The sequence below is a fragment of the Ascaphus truei genome, chromosome 4 (genome assembly GCF_040206685.1).
Source record: "Ascaphus truei isolate aAscTru1 chromosome 4, aAscTru1.hap1, whole genome shotgun sequence".
NCBI lineage: Eukaryota > Metazoa > Chordata > Amphibia > Anura > Ascaphidae > Ascaphus > Ascaphus truei.
In genome coordinates, this window is record NC_134486.1 from 276,353,819 (window position 1) to 276,373,586 (window position 19,768).

A 19,768-nucleotide genomic window follows, 5' to 3' on the forward strand; every position below is an offset into this window, starting at 1 on the left:
ACATTGTGACACAAACAGACAAACAAATGGGGTCGCAAAAAAGAGAGAGAAAAGGAATCAATAAAATTTATTAAAGCATACTTATTTTATACGGGCATAAAAAAGTACAAAGACTTACAATAAAATAAGGATCTTGTGATCCACGTACACCAGGCAGGTAACAACCACAGCAGCAACTCCGTAGTCCATAAACCCCCCCTCCTCCGGATCGCAGATGGTAAGTGCCGAGGGGAAGTTTCAGACCGGCGTCCACCAGAAGTCTTCCCTGCACTCGTGTAAGCAACGCTGGGTTTACAGCGTCATAACCCATAATATGGATACATTTTGTTATGCCAATGTGTACTATTACAATTTAACAACATGCAGGAATTATTAAGTTCTTGTGGGATAGTGTTTCTTGACTATTTGAGTTTAGTTTATTTTATTAATTTTTATATATTTTTTGCCAATGCCAAGCCAATATGGAACTGTACTTATAACCTATAATATGCCATAAGTGCAAAAATATTTATATATTATATATTGTATAATTCTGGCATTACATCTATTTAAAGATAGTTTGGAGATTTACTTATATATTTGGTATATCATCTGCTAATAGATAGGTTTTTAGTTTGTCCTATGTATCATTTCTAAACCTTATTTTCTGTAAGATTCAAGGTCCCCATATGTAATAGGTATGCAAATTGCCTTATGCAAAGTGCAACACTTGCAAACTTATTTCAATGTTCTTTGATTGGAGGTTCACACTTTATTATGCAATAGGGAACCTTTTTTTGGCTTAATTATGTATTTATTATTATCACAATTAAAGTACACCTATATTCTTTTATTAATATGGCAATTAGTATTGGTACATTCATTATGTGTCTTATGTTTTTTTTTTTTTTTGTATTATATGCTTGTTATGTGTTGCTACTGTGACTCAATGATTGGAAGGCTGGTGACATCATCGCTCCAGACGAGTAACAAAGTTACGCATTGGTTAGCTTGCTGCATTTAGTCTGCTCCAATGAGCATTGTGGCTGTGCCCTGACGAAATGTCCCACGTGACAGGAAACGTGTAGGTGAGCCATTTGCATGCTGGGTACGAAGGTTATGACGCTGTAAACCCAGCGTTGCTTACACGAGTGCAGGGAAGACTGCTGGTGGACGCCGGTCTGAAACTTCCCCTCGGCACTTACCATCGGCGATCCGGAGATGGGGGGTTTATGGACTACGGAGTTGCTACGGTGGTTGTTACCTGCTTGGTGTACTTGTAAGTCTTTGTACTTTTTTATGCCCTTATAAAATACTTATGCTTTAAGAATTTTTATTGATTCCTTTTCTCTCTCTTTTTTGCGACCCCATTTGTTTGTCTGTTTATGTGTGAGTCTTCTCTAGCCCCGCTGATCATGGGAGACGGGGAGCAGCATCAAGAGGGACTTGGGAGAAAAAACTTTGGACGGCCAGCGCGCATTTATTATTGTACGTGACATTGTGACTCAGGCTAAAATTCCTTTTGGAATTTTTACCTTGCAAACTATGGGAAAGATGATTCTAATACCATTCAACAAGTACACTTTAAACCCTTTGCTTCCCCAAGGAGCCATCAATGTGTTGTGTTGGAATGAGCGCGTCTCCCCCACACAAACACTACCTTTTGAAGAGCGAGCTGCATGTTTCTGGAGAAAGTCAACCATCTGAGCAAGTGACTTCTTGTTGCAGTGCGTTGAAAGCTCTTCATCACATTCATAACACCTGAAAAATGTCATAACAGGCATAAACAGGGGACTATGCAGACTTACAGCTTCATCTACCTGAGCTGAAATACATATCACAAGTTGGGACATCTGATTAAATAGTCACTGGATTTGATTAATAAGACATAAAAATACAGAAACACATTACACAAAGAGAAAATGATTTTTGTTGATACAATTAAAAACCAATTCACTGCTGCGAGGGCTTATAACACACATGAGTTGGAGCCCCCCTCTGCAGTAAAAGGAGCTGGTGTAATTATGGCACTTGTGAACTTATGCTTCCAGAAGTTTAGAAGAATATTGTCACTACAGGCAATTAATGTCCGTTTTCTATACAACCATGTAGTTGAGATACAGTTGCTTACTGTATGGGGTCTGTGACGAGCCACAGCAAGCTGCTGGAAATAGCAACAGCTCTCGGGGCCCTCAGTCCAGTAGGACTGTGGAATCACAGGTGTGGACCTAAAAATAGCAGGCCTAAGACATCAGATCAGTGTCCATTTCAGTGACAGATACTGTGTGGGAATAAATCACAGGAGCAATACAAAAACACTTTGTCACTTATTCTCCTGGTCATCCGCTGAGAAAAAAAAAGCAAACAAAAAAACCCAGTGTTTCCAACACCAAAATATGGTTCCGTTTTCTCGCTCTGCGGTGGAATCGGAGATTAAAATGACATGGATATTTACAATGTACAAGTGAACCACATTTTCATGTAATGTATAATATAGAAACATAGTTTGTGATGGCAGATAAGATCCACTTGGACCACCAAGTCTGCCCATTTCCTAAATGTGCTCTATGACTTTTACCAATATTAAAACTGGAAGAAAATATATGTCTATTTAAGATTATATTTCATACTATTTATGTTACTTATCTGTAGATCATGAGCTACACTTATTATGAATTCCTCAAACTTTAAGAGTCAAATAAATAGACATAGGAGATAACAGCACCTATGAATTTTCACAATGTTTTTGATCAATTTTTAGAGCCCTAGGAGAAAGCATCTGTTCGGCAGATGACAAAACTCACATGTAACATGGTTTACACGCCACAAGAGGTGGACAAAGGAGAAAGGGCCTTGGTGAGCAGCCAGGAATGTGGCACTTACTCAAAATACTACGTGCAAAATCCTCCAATAGTACAAATAAACTCAGAACAAAGACAGAATAGTCAAAGTACACACTACCAGTTACACGTGGCAATAACACCATGTAGAACATTCTGTGCTAGAGCTCACCACATTACAAGTGTTACTGGTGGGTATTGCATGACTTGATATATGCGTTTATAATATTAAAAACATCCTTGGTAAAACCTCCTCCATAATTGAATCTTCTCCCTGGGCCACCATTTCTCCTACAGGGGCTATTGGTAGGTGTAAGAGGAGAAGACGTACCAATTTGTTGCAGCCCAGTGCTGCTTTCTGCTGTAAATTCCAATATTACAGGACTCTCGGAGTCTCCAGTAATGGGAATATTTCCCTTCCCAGAGCCCCTTTGATGCACTTTGGAATAGTCCAGAGACCTGCCCCTGCTTTCAATATGGAGATCAGCGGGGTAACTCGCAGTCAATGATGGATTAATTTACATTCATTCAAATGGAGGTTACTGCAATGTATACCACACATTACCCTGCTTCACACTAAGTACTGAACAGCAGCCTTGGTAATTTGTAACTGCTGAATAATGTAATGGGACAAAACAATCTATTGGGGAGGAGTGGAGCAGAGGAGGAGTTCAGAGTGGCAGTAATCAGAGTGGCAGTAATCAGAGTGGCAGTAATCAGAGTGGCAGTAATCAGAGTGGCAGTACATGTGCTTGGTGTTCTTTGTGGTTTTCAAGGACAACGAATTCTAGGAGTATCAAAATCGGCTATTGGTACAGAATTCATGTGAAACATATGTTTTGATAGTCCACATTAAAAACAACTGACAAATAAAAAAAAAATAGTGCAAATTTAAGTTCCTAGCATGTTGTATGGTTTAAATCTCCAACACGGAAATGTGAAAATTATTATTAGTATAAGGAAAATTCAGGACTTACCAAATGATCCATGTGCTGAGATTGATTACAATACAGTGGGGCTCTGGGTGTGAAGTCTGAAAGTGCGCCAAGGAGTGCTGACATTCTGAGTTGACACCACAGCACTAAACATCAAAATTAACAAGGTGGCTGTTAGTATAACCCTTCTAAATACACAGTATAAGTACTTAGATAGAATTGTTTTTTTTTTTTTTACGTCTGGAATAAAAAAACGGTCTTTTGTTTTTAGTTGGAAGGGGAATCTGAACGATAGGGTAGTTTGTCAATCTTGTTTCCTCCTCTCAGATTATAAGGTAATCAGATTTCTGGATGAACACCATTTTTTTATTTAGAATTTTTTATAAAGCCCTACTCACCAAGAAACGCAGTACTAGAGTGTGCCATATCTAAGAAGAACCAATTAGAGCAGGGCAAATGATAAGGGAGAGAAAAACAGGGATAAGGGCAATAAACCCCAATATAAGCTCGGTTTACAAATATTGGCCAGATAAACCATAAAGCAAAATTTGAAAATACCTATACTTGTCTTAATTTCTTAAATATATCAAATCATTAAATGAGCAGACAGTAATATTTCCATTTGCTATTTGCTTTACTGTGGAGGGTTTTTGTCACTTTTTTTTACCTACCACAACTTAACTAAGTGTGGTGAAACCTATCCCCGCTTCATTTTGCATAGCCAGTATAACCAACCCCACACTGATGAGACCCATTAAGGTCAAAACGGCTGTGGGTTTACTGGCTATGCATCTTAACCCAGGCTGTGCTCAAAGCTGTGAAATACAGCAAGCAAAAGCTTACAGGGGACCATATTATATGGTTTTGAAGCAAAAGGTGGCATTGTGTGCTCATTTGCATGTCATTTCCCAGAATCCCTTGCTGCAGTGGAAGCACTATGTGCTGGGTGATAATGGTGAAAGGCGGGGTTGCAGACCTGTCTAAGATATGCAAATGAGCACACAGTAATATTTTCATTTGAGATGAGATGTAGAGATGTAGATAGATACACACACACACACACACACACACACACACACACACACAGCTTTGCATTTTGTCACAAATTATATTTTGATTATTTTGCGTGAATGCAAAACTTTTGAGAGTGACAAAATACCAGGAAGTTTCACTTCCTATGTCTGTGCTGTGCACACAACACCCCCCCCCCTTTTTTTTTTTTCTTTGGAAGTCAGAGGAGTCGGACTGCAATAGAAAAAGCAAATGAGATTCCGTGGCAGGAAGACGGTCTGGCTCATCTGAACTCAGGCCCCTCGCAGTGACCCCAGGGAGACATGGGCAGCAAATCAATGCTGTCCATATTCAAGAAATATCATTGTAACAACACTTTAGTTTGAGACTCCCGAAATGTCAACAACAGAATTATTTTCTAGAAGATCTCTGCATTCTTTCCTTAGCTACATACTAACATACCTAGCAAAATATCCAAGTATTAAAGTTGGTGGACATCATTTATCACTGGTCCATTCTATGCTGCTAAGTGCAAACGTAAATTGAAGGCGCTAATATATATTAGACAAAGAAAGAAAGGACTTACATTGTTAACTACACCAATTACTACAGGCTGTGCTTTGCAGCACTTTCCCTTACGGCACAAATAACCTCACAATTGAAGAAAAACGAAAGCATACAATCCCAATGTGTGTGTCTAACGTCACAGCAACAGCTGCTGAACATGAGGACATATTTATTCTGATGTCTGTCTACCTTACTATGATTAACAATCATTGTATTTCCATTTTTTCATATTTCACATGGTTTACATCTCTCAATCGAACGATCCAAATACCATTCACCCATTTCCGTGTGTCTCGTCACCTGGCTTGCAAATGGTGATGTAGACAGTGAAAATGCCATGTCTGTCGATCATGCAAGTAATCTTAACGGGTTATTTTACCTGATGACCACATTTAAGGCACAGCCAAACATCAGTCGGGACGAAAAGCTCTCCGTCCTTGGTCCTTCTCTCCTTCATACAATCTGTGCACACGGACCACACCGTCTGAGACACCGCTCTTTTAACATGGTTCACATCTACTGCTTGGCTCACATGATGGCAAGTAAGCCCTGGGAACAGGTAGGTTAACATTAGACTATCATTCCTCCAACAGAGGATGATGTGTAGAACAAGGACCAGCTCACATTTGCAGCTGTTTTAAGATTATATGTGGTGCTCCCTTTCCTATCCTTCCAAAATTACCTCCAGCCAGCTCATTCATCTAGCGCTGCTCTTCTGATAAAACTCCTGTGTGAACTTTAATAAAGTGGAACCACAGAATAAGCGCTGCAACAGTAATCTCGCCACAACACTGCACTGTGGTTTTATAAGGGAGGCAGACCAATCTGTTATAAAGAGTTAACAATATAACATACAGTAACCTAATCCAGCAGTGGTGTACAATCTTACAATCTTAACCCCCTGCGTTCCACTGCCTTATCTGCTCACTTGCCTGCGTCCCCCCACACCGTCAAATTACGCTGTGGGGGCCATGTGACGTAATTTGACGCCAGATTACCATGATAACACGTCGCTGGAAGCCAAGGTAAGTTAGTTACAGAGGCCTTGCGCGGTCCCCTGGCATTTAATTTAAATGCCTTAGGGGACAGCGCAGGACCTTTGTGACTACATGCCCCCCCCCAGTAAATCTTGCACCCCCATCCCCCCCAAGTTTGCGCAATTGCTTTTTTATGTGCCAATAAATAGTGTTTTGTGCCTTTAGTCTGCAGTGCGGTTAATTCTCTCCCGCAAAGCAGATGCACCGCCTCACAACTTCACCTTCACAAAACATATACAATAAGTGTTGGTGTGGAGAATCATCTTGACATTATGGTTTGAATTTGTAATGTCACTGTCTCAGAATAATTATTTTGCCAACAATAATAATAATAATAATAACAATAACAACAATAATAATACCTGCAATGTCATCTGAGGAATCTCCATCAGGTGGGCGGTTGGGCCTTTTACTCCTCTTTGTCTTTTCAGGGGCTCCCCACGCTGAAGGCTCCTTGACCCTCATCTGCTACTTCCTAACCGAAATCCCCCTCCTTCTCCCTCTCGCTAATGTTACGCGGTTCTACCAGAAAAGGGGAAAACATGCAGTCACCAGAGTGCATTTTAATCTCGCTGGATATCCCTTCTGCTTCAAAGTGGTAAAGATTCACACAAATTGTTTTTATTTATGGTCGGATGAGACAACCTCAGGTTGTAACATATGTGCCTGATACTCTTGAATGACACAGCACAAGCTTTCGATTGACAGAACAATTGTCCGGAATGGGATAAACCCTTTGGTTGACTCCTTAACCAAAATTAAGAAGGAATGGGACATTTGAACATTTTAAAGCTGCTGTAAAAAAGAAAGTATGTTTATTTATTTTTTGTTACTTGTAATTGAGATGGTCTATATTTTCTGATCCTGAAATACCAGCTTTTCGCCCATAATTGAAGATACAAATGGTGTTTACGCTTTGGTTGCAACTACCATAAAGCATGGCATAATCGTTGCACTCGGCACATATTGGATTACCAAGCAAAATTTTATTCAGGTACATTTTACATGCATTCACTTATGTAAATTAATTTGTTAATCCTAAACATGGTGTGGACGGTGGTTCCTAATAAGTGGTTTGAGAACCAGTGTCTTAGTAAGATTTTTGTTTTTGAAATGAAAACCTTCAAAAATAATTTTAAAAAAACTCAACTTGCTAAACATACTACAGAAATTTATTTTACATATTTAATGTTGCTTTTGTTATGTAATGTGCAGCAACTTTTTTTTATAGTATCTAGTAAAAAATATTGTAGGTTAAAAATAGTTAGCGTTCCACTGAGTTTACGGCCTAAATTTCAAAGGTAGAAATGGAATTTCACAAGAATGTGACATTGAAATTATGTGATCTCCTGATCTGCTAACCCCTATGCCAGAGTTTTTGTCTTACTTTTTTGCTTTGTTTTAGGAACCCTATAATTATATTGTGAAATTCTGTGGAACCCCGACCCTCTCTAATAGCGCATCAGAGATCAGATGCATTGTAAGGAACCCCAACCCTCTCTAATAGCGCGTCCCAGATCAGATGCATTGTAAGGAACCCCAACCCTCTCTAATAGCGCGTCCCAGATCAGATGCATTGTAAGGAACCCCAACCCTCTCTAATAGCGCGTCCCAGATCAGATGCATTGTAAGGCTGAGTCCATGCTGCCGCAGACCGTGCAGCGCGATCACATTGCCCTAAGGCAATGATCTCACGAATAGACCGTACGCGACAGGCGCGCATTGCGCGAGGAATCAGGTGAAACTGATTTAACGGCGCAACGGGAAAGTCACGTGAGCAGTTCGCCCAATGAGGGCGGACGAGCTCCGTGACGTCACTGACACGCCCCCCGACGGCACATCTAGCATGTCCGAAAAACGCACTCGCTTCACTCGGGTGAAGTCATGGACGCTCACGCCTCCGCGCGGGCGAAGGCTGTATGGACTCAGCCTCAGGACCCCAACCCTCTCTAATAGCGTGTCTGAGATTAAATGCATTGTAAATTCTTCTGCATTTGGTACAATTTTCAAATGACCTGAAAATTGCAGGGGACCCTTTAAGGATGCCTGGGGAACTCAAGGGCTCCTAGTAACACCTGTTGAAAAACACTGCCCTATGGCATTATGTTACCATAATACAAAAATTAAAGCAAAGCATTTTCTCTCCTGTTTCCACATTGAAAACACGAATCCACGGACACGGCTGTCACCGTTTGTTAAACGGCCCGCGTTGTGACATTTCTAGAGTCAGCAGGGTTTATAGGACCTAGACAAGTGGCAAAAAAAAAAGAGATGCTTAGGTCTTTATATTAGCAGCACTTTATCAGAACTGTTTACATATTCACACTGTTCATCAGTATTGTTTTTACGGACACCGAGGGTGCCACAACATTTCAGCATTCAAATCTACGTTTCTCTGCTACACCTTGGTTTTTATATAAGATGGCACAGTTATATTAATTTGATATTGTTTTATTCTTATCCTCTTATATTAAAGCACAGTTTTTTTTTTTTTTACCAGGGTGGGAAGAAGGGGGCCCCTTTGTTCCCAAGATACTTACCGGTTAAAGTAGCCCGTTGCTGTCCCCCCTCCAGGGAAAAACAAAAAGGCAGTTAATCTCCCGCATCTGTTCCGGCTACATATTGTCCCACGTTACGGGGGCAATTAAAAGACCAAAAAGTACTAGTGCTACTTTTACCAGCAAGTATCCAGAATGAGGGGGCCCGGGAGTTGAATTCAACATGGGGGATCAGCTCCAGGGACCTCATGAGAAGAAAAAGAAGGGGGAGGAGACCTAGGTGGAACTGCTGCTTTAACCTTCACAGTGTCTTAAGGACGTACCTGGTACATCATGGGCAATCACTTGTTTTCTAGGAAGTGATCGGGCTGACTTCCTACAGACTGGCCACGATTACAGTCCGCGCGTGCGCATCACGGGCGCCTCTGGCCCGAGCGATGTGTGAACTTGGCTGCAGGAGATTGGGGAGGCGTGGCAGACGTGTCACAAAGCTGGTTCTCCCTCATTGGCCGAATCGCTCACGAGACGCGGTCACGCGACCGCACTTCAAAAGAAATTTCGCTTTTCAAAGCGCGGTCCCGTCATCGCGCTCGCGCACTGGGGGCGGCTGCATAGGGAACATGCCATTTGTGTTTGTCGCGTGTGCACAGCACCATCGCACCGAGTATAATCTCAGCCTAAAATGGAAGAGGCGCTCCCTTTCTGGCATCATGTGATCACTCCTTGGGTAATCACATGGCCCGGACATAGTTGGATTAAAAAAATTGCCGCTCTTTAAGTATTATAAAACCTTGTTTATGACAACACAGGTGCTTCTGTTACGTCAAATATACTGTGAAAACTATTTTGATATTTTAGTAAAGTATTATAGAATATTTATGTTTAGAAAGCAGAAGGGGAAAGAAACTTCCTAAAACCAATTAATTTATTTCAATGAGATGTGAAATAGTAAGTAAGTGTGTTACAAACAGGTAGCAGTATTGTGGACCTATAATTAAAAGTAGTAATATTCTCCGGGCTCCACCCCCCTTTAAATACAATCACATGACCAGTTTTAAAAACAAGTATAGTTGCAAAATCGGAACAGACCCCCCACTGACAAGTAATGCAATGAAGCCCAGCGGTACAAACAAGAGCTGCCATTGCACAGTCTGAGCTCCAACCTGCCCTTAGCGGGAAAATAAAAAATTCACTGCAATAACGTTGTAGTGACACCAATATTCCCGGATCGCTTACCAGCCCCCAGTGACGTGAACGAAAGGGGAAGGGGCTCTGCTTTCGTTATGATTACTATCATAACCTCTCCCAACTAGACAAGTAAAAATAGCATGACATACAGCAGGGCTCTTCAACTACTTCTCCAAAGGGGCCAGGTCAGCAAGCATTTAGGAGTAGGAGGGCCACAAGATTATTGTAATTTACTTTAAGTTCCATTAAACAGACGTAAAAGTGCAATTTCAACATTTTACAAGCATTTATACCGTCTGTACCTTATATATTAGAATTTATAAGTGAGTCAGGGTGAAAACCTGCACCTCGCTGCCTAAACAACTAGTATGAAATGAGCAGAGAAACATCAAGACCCTTAGCCGCAGGCCACCAGCTGAAGAGCCCTGATGTACAGTACATCATATGTCACAAGGCCTGAATATACACTTAGGACACCTTTAAAATATGTTGCTGACTTTTTTTTTTTTCCCTTTAGAGATTTGTTTATACAGAAGTGTCTGCTTGTACTGCTTAGTTTATTCAGGAGTGTAAACATTGGCTGCACCCACAGGCAGTATTGTGAATGCAAGAAGTATTATTAGAACACTAAACCCAAGAGTCGTTTCCTTTTCTGAATTCTGATTCTGAATTACCTGCTTTCTCTACCCGACAAAGGTTAATTCCGAAACGTTGTGCATTTGTTTTTGTATCCATCACCCTGCATCATAAAGATATTTATTGGTGAGCATTACCTTTTCATTTTTTTTCCTGAGTGCTACAGGTTATTGATTGAATGAACCCCACAAATCCAATTCTACATGCAGAGTATATTAATGTGATTACATGCATCATGCTGCACTGAAAAGGACCAGAGTACACCTGGGTGGGCGATCCTGTCCAGCCAGGAGCTGGATAACCTGACAACATCACAGGTCCATTTACCCTCCGGAGTTAGGGACATTTTGCAGACCTGTGAGCTCTCACTGATTTGGAGTCAGACTCGTTGATGTTTAGCACGAGCAATCCCATTCACTTCCATCAAATCATTATTTTGTTTTTCTCCAGTAACATGTGTGTGGCCCAGAACTCTTCAATCTCACGGATTTCAGCCCTTGGAGGTTGACATCTTTGATTTTCCTATCGATGACACCGGGGTTTGCAATCCAGTTGCAGAATAAAGAAGCTACCCTAGCCCACTTTAAGATCGGGCCCCACGACTACGTGCATAGAGGGCAATGCATTGCCAGCTCCTCTCACTGACAGGGTAAATAACCGAGGTAAATTGGGTGCGGGGGGGGAGCAGCCACCGCTCGGAGCTTCTCATACCTGCTGCGCTATACCGGAGACAAAGCGGCTGGATCTCCAGGTCACACTAATGTAGCGGTCCTGCTCCCTCCGGACCCTGCAGCAGCTGTAGGACGCTGTACGGGGTGTATGTCACTCACTGTGCACCTCTGACCCACGTGTTCCGGGGAAGTGCCTCCTGCTGCAGCAACAAGAGACAGCTACGGAAGCCGTCGGGTGTCAAACCCCTTAACGCTGGCTCTATTTAGTCACTTTGCTTTTGGCTCCTTGGCCCAGTGAGTGTTGTGTAATATAGAGATCATCCAAACCGCCTGCCTCGTTCACACTAATATTTATTTCTTTTTGGTGTGCACATAAATCTCACTGTTTTGTGTGGTCTTAATGGCACTTAAAGAATAACCGTGAAGGTCCAAAAAAACAAAACTAATATATATATAACTTCACGACAACCCTGCGGTTTCTCCTGTATAGAGATGTTGATTTGGGGCTTGTATGTATGCCAATAACTTGTGCTTTTTTGTATTAACTTTTACATGTATAATCTATTAAAGCAGGTACATAGCCAGTACTATGGCTGCTGTTCTACCAATCGTGTGTGTGATAACACAACTGTAACACGCCCTGGCAAGCACAGGTGGGAGGTCTCTCATTAGAAGCAGTGATATCTCCAGTGTTGTGTCATTGACGTGTTCCTCGGACGCCAGACATTTAACATGATGCGTTTTTTTGTTTGTTTTATTAATTCACATCCTGTAAATGTCACTTCTCTGGTGAGGGTTGGACTTCTCCCGGTATTGTGATTTCCGGGGTGTGGTGTCACTGCACTGCATGTTTCCGCCTGTGTGAGTGGTAAGGGGACATTGCAGAGGTGTCAGCGGGCCGCAGTATGTCCGCCTGGCTGAGCCGCCTGTGTGTGTCTGTGGGATCAGTGTGCGCTCCGCGAGTCACATACACAGGACACTGCCCGGGACTCCTCATCAGGAGCAGGGGTGAGAAGGAAACCTGCCCACACCACCCCCTCCCCATAACCTCCACACCACTCCCCATAACCTCCACACCACCACCCCCTCCCCATAACCTCCACACCACCACCCCCTCCCCATAACCTCCACACCACCACCCCTCCACACCACTCCCCATAACCTCCACACCACCACCCCCTCCCCATAACCTGCACACCACCACCCCCTCCCCATAACCTGCACACCACCACCCCCTCCCCATAACCTGCACACCACCACCCCCTCCCCATAACCTCCACACCACCACCCCCTCCCCATAACCTGCACACCACCACCCCCTCCCCATAACCTGCACACCACCACCCCCTCCCCATAACCTGCACACCACCACCCCCTCCCCATAACCTCCACACCACCACCCCTCCCCATAACCTCCACACCACCACCCCCTCCCCATAACCTGCACACCACCACCCCCTCCCCATAACCTCCACACCACCACCCCTCCCCATAACCTCCACACCACCACCCCCTCCCCATAACCTGCACACCACCTCCCCCTCCCCATAACCTGCACACCACCACCCCCTCCCCATAACCTCCACACCACTCCCCATAACCTCCACACCACCACCCCCTCCCCATAACCTGCACACCACCACCCCTTCCCCATAACCTCCACACCACTCCCCATAACCTCCACACCACCACCCCTCCCCATAACCTCCACACCACCACCCCCTCCCCATAACCTGCACACCACCACCCCCTCCCCATAACCTCCACACCACCACCCCCTCCCCATAACCTGCACACCACCACCCCCTCCCCATAACCTCCACACCACCACCCCTCCCCATAACCTCCACACCACTCCCCCTCCCCATAACCTCCACACCACTCCCCCTCCCCATAACCTCCACACCACTCCCCATAACCTCCACACCACCACCCCCTCCCCATAACCTCCACACCACCACCCCCTCCCCATAACCTCCACACCACCACCCCCTCCCCATAACCTGCACACCACTACCCCCTCCCCATAACCTGCACACCACCTCCCCCTCCCCATAACCTCCACACCACCACCCCCTCCCCATAACCTCCACACCACCACCCCCTCCCCATAACCTGCACACCACCCAAAAATGATTGACATAAATGTAGCAATCTTGTGTATGCCACAAGTGTATTTTTTTTGTTGATTTTATTTATATCTAGGCAATAAAGAATATCACTTGTGAGCACATTCGCGTCTTATTAGACTGGTCTGCAACCCTGCCTTTCAACCATTATCACCTAGCATACACTGCAGCAACGGATTCTGGGAAATGACATGCAAATGAGCACACAATGTGTCACCTTTTGCTTGAAATCCATTTTTACTGTACATTGAACCCGTGCTTAAAAGCTGTGTGAACAACAGAGCATTTGCTTATTTGGGTTCCATGTAAAAATGGATTCCGGCACTATAAGCGTAGCCTTATACAGACACATTTTAAGGGCATCTCTCTTGTGCAGGACACAAGGATCTAAAACTTCCTCTCGAAAAGGGGCCAGTTAGTCCTTGCAAAGATTTTGCTGCATTGACTAGCAAAGTGGTATCACGCTAAACATAATCACTAATACATGCCCTCTTTAATGATCTGATGTATTTTTCATGGAATTGTTTGTACTATTATGCTAATGTGTATAAACGTTCTAGCTCTGCTTGTGGGGTCACATAAAACTATTGAAAAAAAATAATAAGATATACTCGTGCAGCTCATTTTCATAGGTTTTACAATAAAGGTAACAATTGTTTTCAAATATTTCTTTGCTAAAAAATAAGATCATAGATGAATAAATAAGGAAGACTGATAATTACCATACACAATCGTGCTAATCCTAATGAAGGTATCCCCATGATGCTGTCCCTGCTGTATGTCCATCTATTTCTATTCTTTCCTCAATTTGTGGGTAACACAACCAGAAGGCACTGCAGTGTTTTCCAACCAGGCCTAGTTTTAATAATAATTGATTTCAATGCCACAGTTGAATTTGAACAACATTGCGTCAGTTGTACTATGATTCAGTCTTAATTGCTAAAAGGGGAGATTTTGAAATATGCAATTAAGCTCATGCATTTACACACACACCTCACATTCTGATCCCAAAAATGTAGCAACACAATTATTAATTTGTGGTGGTAAAGTGGCAGCAAAAATAAAATCTGGTAATCCTTGCGCTTTTTTCCTCCCCCCGTTTTATTTGCCTATTAACATTTTGCTCTGTAGTATGTAGTATCATTAAACTATACTGTGTATACATGCACTTTAGTTTGAGGCTGTGATTTGTGAGTGTTCCCCCTTTTTTTGAACGCTGCAGTAATGAGTGCACTATTTACAGGTTGCATTAATTAGTACTGTTTTTGTTTTGATTTCTGTATCACAACTGTAATCTAACATTTACCTTGTTTTTTTGTAGTTCTGAGCCCCAGATCGCATGTGTTCCATCATTTTTCAACCAATCCTATCCAAATTATCAAATACGAAGAGCTGAAAGGCCTGCTGAAGGAAAGGAGCGTTGTTCTTATTGATGTGCGGGAGCTATGGGAAGTCAAACAATATGGTGCTATTCCTGGGGCAATAAACATCCCGCGTAAGTGGTGCGAGGAAAGAAGGCTTTTTCCAAGGTCGAGATGAAGGTTACTTTTTATTAATTCCCTTTGCCAGATACTGCGAATGCTTCTTATAATCAATATAAGGAATACCAGATCCCAAACTAACCTGAGGAACGCATTCATAAGTCGATGCTTCCTAAAACACACACGCGCAAGATGCTATTGTCCCCTCTGGGTTATTTTAGTATGAACTTGCTGTCCTTCAAAGGTGCAATTCCCGGAGAGCGATTTTAAAGCCTTATTTTAGTAGTTGCCTTTCATTAGTCTGTTCTTTCATTGTATTCTCCTTGTATTTTATCACGGTCACTCTCCCTCTCCCTGATTCCCCTTTTTAATCTCAACTAATTTTTCCTGTTTTCCACCTTTAAGGTTTTGTAGTCTGGCATGTATTCCTGCCATCTTTCTCCCTTCTTTATTGTGACTCCTTCATACTTCAGTTCCCCCTATTTCTGCCCTTGCAGGACACTACTGTACAATCTGGTAAATATATATTTTGAAATGAACATGACACCTTTTTTTAATTATTTGCATAGTGCTTAGGTGATTGCTGTATGCTGGATACCATCACACGTAAACCTAGTTCTTGTTCATGTAGAGGGTGATATTGTACCAGCCCTGCAGATGAGCCCTAAAGATTTTGAAGAGAAATATCAAACGCAAATGCCAGTAAAATCCGACAATCTGGTCTTCTCCTGCCTGGCTGGGGTTCGGAGCCGGAGAGCTATGGGCACAGCAATTTCTTTAGGTTACAGTAGGTAAGTAATTGATTTAGCCGACTAATTAATTCCCTATCCGTTTGTAGAAATAATGAAACATTATGAATATGATGATTATGTATTGATGTTGCTTTTTTTGTGGTCTGCACTAAAATCCCTGTGATGATCTAAATCACTTTTCATAATTCCAGTTTTTTTTATATATATCTACATATATATAGATATATATGTGGATACTGACCCCAGCTTACCCTCGACTCTGCTGATTTCTCCAACCCTGACCACGGATACACGGACTACCACTATTCTGACCTCTCCAACCCCAGACCACAGCTATACGGACTTTGACCATTCTAATCTCTCCAACCCAAGACCTCGGAAAGTATCTGGACTAACCCACTCTCTCCAACCCGGACCCGGCTACGCTGACAATCCGCCTGCCAGACACGCTGCCGCTGCTGTGGGTGCGTGGTTCAATACTTCCCCACCTCAGTACCGGGGTCCTGTCTTGCGCGTGGGCAGCGCAAGCGTTACAGTTATTACCTTTTTGATGGGAGCATTTGGATTAGTTTCTTAATTGGAGTGTATCCAGCAGTTAAAACTGCACGTCCATTTGGTCCATAGGAGGAACCAGAGGGAAGTTTCACATTATTTTAGTATGAAGATTATTGCTTAATTTGTAACCAGGTAATTCCCAGCAGCAAAACAGTAGCATGTTTTCATTTTTTTCTGTATGTTTGGGTTAGTGCATTACAATGGTTTGTGAGTACAAAGTCAAACAATATTTATTGTCTGACACCTGCATGACACAAATAATTTACAGCAGAGCTGTCTTACTTCCAAGGCGTAAATGACCACTAGTTGTTTTGTTTGCACGTAAGATCCTAGTATGGACAGACTACAAAATGTAAAAGCGTTAATCTTTACCAAGTTCCCCTACTCCAGGGTCCTCTCATGGGGTTTTGCACTTGTTCTCAGTTTGTCACGGGAGACTCCTGTGGCGGGTAGGATCTCGGTGGCCGGAACAGCACGAGCGTAGTAGGGGTCACAAGCAGGGGTCCGAGGCAGGCGGCAGATAGCGAAGTCAGGTAACAAGCAGGGGTCCGAGGCAGGCGGCAGGTAGCGAAGTCAGGTAACAAGCAGAGGTCGGTAACGAGGAGACTGGAACAGGACAGGCGGGGCAGGACAGGTCCGGGAGCAGGGACTGAGAACGGGGAGCAGGGACTGAGACCGGGGAGCAAGAAACAAACAGGGACAAGCCAGATTACTAGCAAGGGCCTTTACTGTGAACAGACTACAAATACAGGTACAGGTACAGGAACAGATCAGGAATCAAAGACAGGCATGTGCATAGGAGTCTGACTTGAAGCAAAGGCAAAAGCAACAGACAGGAAGCAGAGCTATAAAGGACAGAGACAGGAGCAACAAGAAGACAGGCAGACAGAGGAACCCAGAGGAAATAGAAGGCAGCAGCACACCCAGTGGACAAAGAAGCTATGGCTAGGCAGGAGGTCTAGGCGACCCTGACACAGTTCTCCGTTTCTTCATAGTATATTGTTCCCACAGATTGCCGTATTCCCGTAAGCTGATTCATTAATAGTACTGTTTGATTGCCCTTGGGGCTCCACCACGGCTTAATAGGATATGCCAGATCAACAGAAACATGTTCATAGTTTTACCATAAGAACTAAGAAGAAATCATTTACAAACACCAAATCTTAAGTGTATCTAAATAATGGCAGTGAAGTTGGTTTTAGTCATTTAAGTCCATTTCTTGTGCTTTTATTGTTCATGCCACTGGCCTCCCAGTTTTTACTCTGTGTGCCGTTTTTGTTACCTGTCCCATGGCTAAATGTAAAGCTTCGCCAGGAACTGCACTCTACCTGCTGTGCCTGGGACACATCTTTGCTATCAACAATATGATATCATGTATACTTACGTCAAAACCTGGCTGTCTTTGGACAACATTGTTACATTGAAATAACATGTTAAAAGACCTTTTCTTCAGATCTAATCTTGCAAACATCATCCTGACTTCTTTTTTTTTTTGTTTGTTTCTTATGTCATTTTCTTATTTAGAGTTCAAGATTACTCTGGTGGTTTTCAGGACTGGACAGCGCATGAATTTCCAGATAAAAAGCGGTGACCTTTTGCTCTGACTTTTCAGTCCCGCCGTTACCAAGAAGCACTTCATTACTATAAGATTTACTAAGAGTGATATTTTGTACCTTGTTGTATTATTTTATTTGTACAGTGCACACTATAACGAGACAGCGGTCACTGTCGATAGAATATTGTGATACTTATTTAATAAATTGAGTAAAATGACTGCATGTGCCTCTCATTGCTCTATCAAGGAGTGAGACTATTGGGATTGATCTGTCGTGTTAGCCGAATCAATTCTCTACAATGCTGGAAATGGTAAATCGGCAATATGGCTGTGTATTAAATTGTTGCCAAAACCTTCCCTGCATGTAGGCTTAATGTTACAGCTTCATTCATAGGAGAAAGATGTTCTGGGCCAGCACGGCCATGTATGGGGGTGGTACCTCTTTCCTCTTCAGAAAGATCTCCACTTTTGTTTCTGGCAGTGCCTTTCAAGTAGGGCTTGCCAATTTTTAAACTTGGGATGCTTTGTGTTGTAAAACATTAATATTATTGTGCGGATTATTTTTTCTTAGTGAAATATAGGTTATGTCTCATTGTTGCATTGCACATTGTGTGTTCTGTATCTTCACTAACACCAGCATCTTTCCTAGGCGCACACATAACTCGCTCTTTTCCTGTATTGCTTTTATATGAAAATAGAAGAGGTTACTTATAGTGGCTCTGGAGTCTATTGTAACCAGTGTGTAATTCATGACATGCAAATAATGAGCAAAAAATGGTATGGAGTGAACTCGAAATGTAAAAGTATTTACAAAAAGTGGCTGGTAAACAAAGAATATCAAATTTGTCCCAATGCTCTCATTTTAAAAAAAACCTCCTACAGGTTAATTCAAACATTACAAATAATCATTGCCTGTTAGCGACCATATGTTGCTGTGGTTTTATAACATTGCAACCACAAATAAATGGAATTTTCACTCTACTTAGCATGGCTTTAGTTTTAAAATATTACTTCTTGTCAACCTATAATGTATTCCCATAGAGCAGGGGTGTTCAACGCCAGTCCTCAAGCGCCCCACCCCCAAAATAGGTCAGGTGCAGAGGCGCAGTCAAAGTCTGAGCCACTTCTGCTCAACCTGGGACTGATTTGAGCGACCTGTGCTAAAGCAGGGATATCCAGAAAACGTGACCTATGGGGGGAAGGGAACCTTTAGGACTGGGGTTGAGCACCCCTGTCTTAGAAGATGTCTCTCTGTCTGCCAGAGAGAAGGGGAAATCCATGCAAGTGCTGCTCATCAGCAACCCAGACTTCTTTCTAAAACAATCATTTAAACTTGTAGTGTTTGTAATCCCTGCATTTGTACAACCTCTGACTCCATGTGCTTTTCCGTTCTTCTTGCAACATGGGTTGTGCGTTTTCTTTCCATAAGAAATCCGAATGAGTTTCATCCTCCCATACCCCCCACACAGAAATGTAAGAAGACCTTCAGCCACTGAAAAGAAAAAAATATTACAAAATAAAAAATAATTCAATTATCTGAGGTAGGTGAATAATGTATTTATGCCAGATTCTACAGTGCAGCAGGATATATTCTCTCCAAGTCTATGAAACGGCGCCAGAGTACCAGGCTCCCGCCATATGGGTTGTTTGACCAAATCTGGAGGTCCTCCCACATCCCCATAAAGATGTTTCCATAACTTGGTGTGAACCTGGTGTCCATCGCCATTCCACAGACTTAAAGAAAATAATCCCTTTAAAGCAAAAATAATTATGTTTTAGGACAGGGGTGCGCAAAGTTTTGATTCTGCGCCCCCTCAACCCTGCCTGCTCACCTCCCTGGCTTGCGACTTGATTTGTAATACTTTTATGTATTTTAGGTATAAAATACCGGTATCCTTGGATCCCTTGAATCTAGAAATTCATATTCCTTTTTT

At 42.6% G+C, this 19,768-nt stretch overlaps 2 protein-coding genes across 5 annotated transcripts in view; one reads left to right on the forward strand and one right to left on the reverse strand.

The window, feature by feature from the left end:
* The window catches only part of USP45 (ubiquitin specific peptidase 45), a 109,660-nt gene extending 98,045 nt beyond the window's left edge, over positions 1 to 11,615 (reverse strand). Inside the window, exons 1-5 of one of the 4 annotated variants that reach the window (XM_075597514.1) lie at positions 11,403 to 11,615; positions 6,732 to 6,891; positions 5,712 to 5,881; positions 3,797 to 3,900; positions 1,640 to 1,740 (exon numbers count right to left, since the gene is read on the reverse strand). In XM_075597514.1, the coding sequence (XP_075453629.1) occupies positions 1,640 to 1,740; positions 3,797 to 3,900; positions 5,712 to 5,881; positions 6,732 to 6,834 (478 nt within the window). In that variant the 5' untranslated portion in view covers positions 6,835 to 6,891; positions 11,403 to 11,615. Of the gene's footprint in view, positions 1 to 1,639; positions 1,741 to 3,796; positions 3,901 to 5,711; positions 5,882 to 6,731; positions 6,892 to 10,828; positions 11,372 to 11,402 lie in introns of those variants that run through there. The other 3 variants (XM_075597515.1, XM_075597516.1, XM_075597519.1) reach the window with 3 other exon arrangements.
* A 620-nt stretch (positions 11,616 to 12,235) lies between these two features.
* Positions 12,236 to 18,053, forward strand: LOC142493449 (thiosulfate sulfurtransferase/rhodanese-like domain-containing protein 3). The gene is made up of 4 exons (XM_075597520.1): positions 12,236 to 12,370; positions 14,813 to 14,986; positions 15,604 to 15,763; positions 17,804 to 18,053. Exons 1-4 carry the CDS (start codon positions 12,268 to 12,270, stop codon positions 17,868 to 17,870), a joined length of 504 nt encoding a protein of 167 aa, XP_075453635.1. The 5' UTR covers positions 12,236 to 12,267; the 3' UTR covers positions 17,871 to 18,053.
* The last annotated feature ends 1,715 nt before the right edge of the window (positions 18,054 to 19,768 follow it).

Bases quoted from the DNA above. Each gene is read 5' to 3' on its own strand.
- LOC142493449 (XM_075597520.1), top strand. From the start codon at position 12,268: ATGTCCGCCTGGCTGAGCCGCCTGTGTGTGTCTGTGGGATCAGTGTGC. The intron at 14,987-15,603 runs GTAAGTGGTGCG...TTGTTCATGTAG, and splicing joins TGGGGCAATAAACATCCCGC to AGGGTGATATTGTACCAGCC. The intron at 15,764-17,803 runs GTAAGTAATTGA...TTTCTTATTTAG, and splicing joins ATTTCTTTAGGTTACAGTAG to AGTTCAAGATTACTCTGGTG.